The sequence below is a fragment of the Teleopsis dalmanni genome, chromosome 1 (genome assembly GCF_002237135.1).
Source record: "Teleopsis dalmanni isolate 2A chromosome 1, ASM223713v2, whole genome shotgun sequence".
NCBI classification, from domain to species: domain Eukaryota; kingdom Metazoa; phylum Arthropoda; class Insecta; order Diptera; family Diopsidae; genus Teleopsis; species Teleopsis dalmanni.
The window spans coordinates 158,055,683-158,059,280 of record NC_051846.1 but is presented as its reverse complement, the minus strand read 5'-3'; the positions used below and the strand labels follow the sequence as shown (position 1 = coordinate 158,059,280).

At 29.5% G+C, this 3,598-nt stretch overlaps 1 protein-coding gene across 1 annotated transcript; it reads left to right on the top strand.

Moving 5' to 3' along the window:
* Positions 1 to 1,651: 1,651 nt before the first annotated feature.
* On the top strand, positions 1,652 to 3,212 carry LOC119666542. The gene is made up of 2 exons (XM_038075824.1): positions 1,652 to 1,745; positions 1,815 to 3,212. Exons 1-2 carry the CDS (start codon positions 1,652 to 1,654, stop codon positions 3,173 to 3,175), a joined length of 1,455 nt encoding a protein of 484 aa, XP_037931752.1. The 3' UTR covers positions 3,176 to 3,212.
* Positions 3,213 to 3,598: the final 386 nt, after the last annotated feature.

Sequence of the window (3,598 nt, the reverse complement as noted above, 5' to 3'; positions counted from 1 at the left end):
TATATTAATTTCTATACAAAACTTTAATTAATGAATTCACACTGCATCTTTGTGAAGACCATTTAAACTTCATTAGCCTATTTATATTGTTTTTTTTTTTTTTCAATTTAATATACTCTATATTTTCATTTGTATATTTTTTTTTGCGTATGTTTTCCGGACTATATCGGAAATGTGTGCAAATGCATATATTAAAATAAAAATTTAAAAAAAGACAAAAACTAGATTTTGTAAAGTGAATGTTAAAACAGTTGAAACAACAATGCACAGTAATAAAAAAAAAAAACAAAGTAATTCTGGATATTATATTGTCTGTAGGCATATTCGTACTCTACATATAGTGATCTATATTTTGACTGTATTTTAAATAAATTATAATCTATATATATTTGTATTCTATATATATATATAGCATTATATTAATTTTTAAGATATTTTATTTTATTGCGGCCCTATGCCATACTAGGGAAAACGGACACTAAAGATTATTTTATTTGTATATGCATATGTATTTTCATATGAAAAGGTTTAATATAACTATCAAATACCAAAAGAAATCGTGTACATATATAATTAATACACAAATAAAGGATTGCTTAAAAGGATAATGAATGTGCCGTAGTACATTAAGTGTATCGACTTATATACAAAGGTAAGCATGCGCGACAAGGCATTGAAACATCAACAGTTTGTACTTAAACACCTCCCTTGTTTTGCTGAAGATAATCTCAACCATTACTGACAGATAAGTGAACACTCATACAACCAAGATTAAAAGCTCACATTTAAACATCTCCCACTTGCTGAAGATAACCAGAACCATTACTGAGGAATATGTGGATACTTGTATAATAACAAACCAAAAACTTATCGCTATGTTGTCAGTAGACAATGAAGTGAAAGTGTTCCGGATGCAATTAACTGAAATGATGTTTAGTGAAGCTTTTGGAAAGATGATAAATCTTATCCATAAATACGTTCATATAATACGTACCCTTAATTATGTCAAAGTGCTCTTTATGGCCCGGTATTTTGAGGCATTTGGCTTGAGTATGATATTCGTGTTGTGCCCAAATATTTGTAGATAAAGAGAAGTAAGGTTGGTAATTTTTCTAATTTTCACTATATTAAGTTCAGTCTTCCTAATCCACAATCAAATCATCCTCACAGTCCGGGCTATGTATGGCTTTCTCCTAAACTTTAAATCGAAATTGCTATTTAATGGTAATTGCTTTGAGTCAATTAAGGTTATGCAAGGCAGAAATTAAATCCAGGTACAAATATAATAAAGTAATAAATGAACATGTATTGCATATTATGTGTATATTGTATATAACTACATCTTAGGCATAACTACATAAGGCATAATAGTTACATATTTGACTCGTATTTCTTCCCTAAATTGTTAGACTAGGAATTATGTAATTAATGACTTTAAGTCTCATATCTTTTTGTTACTGATAAAGAAGAATATAAAAGACCGACTTTAGAGTACCAATAGCTAAAAATTTTCAAAGCTTAATTTCTATTTAATGCGATTAATACATTTCATTTACAATTAGTTCACAAGTTATTTCAGTTCGCAATGCTTAAAATTAATTTGAAAACATTTGCATTCACATTTATCTATGTAATTACGGTTTTTTACTTTATGCTTTATTCTCCAATAAATTTTAAAATTGAATACGTCGAACAATCAGAATATGAGGTTTATCCCAAATATCTTAATTTGGATTTAAGAAAAGGTAAAAGCTAAAATTTTTTAGTTTCTAACTGCAATAGTTCTGCATACATAAATGAAATATATATTTTAGTACCTGATGAGCCCACCTTAATTGAGTCCGCTGGTGAGGAACTACCCACAGTTCCTTTCAGTTTTTGGTATCAAAACAGTGTAACTTTAATGAAACCGGATAATTCAACTTGTGCCAAGTATGCTACCCCGTTTGAAATCACATACTACAACACATATTGGCAGACTTACAAAACAGCAAATTTGACATTTCAAATATTTGGTGCCTACTATGACATACGACCAGAACTAGTTAATGGGCCTGTAGTACGCATTTTGGTCATGGTTGATCAAATAGATTTGGATTTCCCGTCTAGCTACTGTCAGTTGTGGTTCGAGGGACAAAATGATGCAGTTATTGTGAACGTTACCGACTATAGGCCTATTTGGAATCCAGAATGGTATAAGGCCAAACATATTTATTTTCCTCATTTACTTACTTGTATACTGCCAGTGTTAAATGGCAATGCAGTACCTAAAGCTGTATCTCTAGTCGATACGAAATGTTCTAAAGCTTCCAATACAATCACAATTTACTATGATCCTTTGCCGAAAGATAAAGTGAGAAATGGTTTTGCGGTTTGTGTAAAAAATTTGTTTTTTCCAATTGTTGACCATTCAGCCAGAGTAGTGGAATGGCTGGAATTGTTGCGTCTGTTAGGTGTAACTAAAGTTTATATGTATGACTTATATTCACATCCAAATCTTACAAAAGTGTTAAACTATTATGAGGAAGACGGTTTTGTAGAAGTAACACCGATAACACACGCAAATGGTGAACCGCAATTTCCACATTATTATCATCTTGCCTGGAGTATAACAAAATTAAGCAATATACTTCACGAATTAATCGCATACAACGATTGCTTTTATAAACATATGTACCGGTATGATTATATAGCACTGATAGACACCGATGAAGTATTAATGCCACTCGACCCTCTAAGTAATTGGCATGATATTGTGGAAGTAGTGCGTAGCGCAGAAGAGAAGAATAGACATAATTTTACAAATATTTGTTTTCGTAATGTATATTTTCCAGAATATTCTAATTTGGGACGCTATACTCGAACGATACCAGAATATTTTTATATGTTGCAACATGTCAAGAGAGTAGAAAAACATTTGGATCCACGTTTAGCAATTAAATGTTTGCATGACACTCAAAAGGTTGTCACCCTACATAATCACATGTCCCGCAGTTGTTTTCATAATTGCTCTAGAGTCAATATTGATATTAAAAACGGTCAATTGCATCATTATCGTGAACCAGATATAAAGAAAACTTTAGACACACCGGTGGTTGATACCAGCATTTGGCGGTTTAAGAAGCAGCTTATCAAACGGTCTATGCGAGTTTTTCAAAAACTTAAGTTCTTTTAAATAAAAGTTTAATTAAATTTAAATTAAGTAATATTAAAGTAATGGATTTAAAGCAAAATATTATATATAAATATATAAAATAAATTAAAAAATGTAAATTATATAAAATACTAGCATAAAGATACATCAGCAAGTAGTATATATATATATAATAATCCAATATATATAATAGTCTAATATTATATAAATTTTTTGGAAATTTTTACATTAACTTAAGCACTTTTATTATCCCACAGTCTTACTTTAAAATACTTATGGTATTAACGATAAAATGCAGTAAAGAAATAAATAAATTAATAAAAAAAAATTGTTACAAAATATATAAATACGATAATCTCTTCTGCGTTAAATATTATATAAAATTGTTAACAATGAAAAAATTGAATATGTTGAGCCCTCATTTCATTTACTTCTGGATGAAGT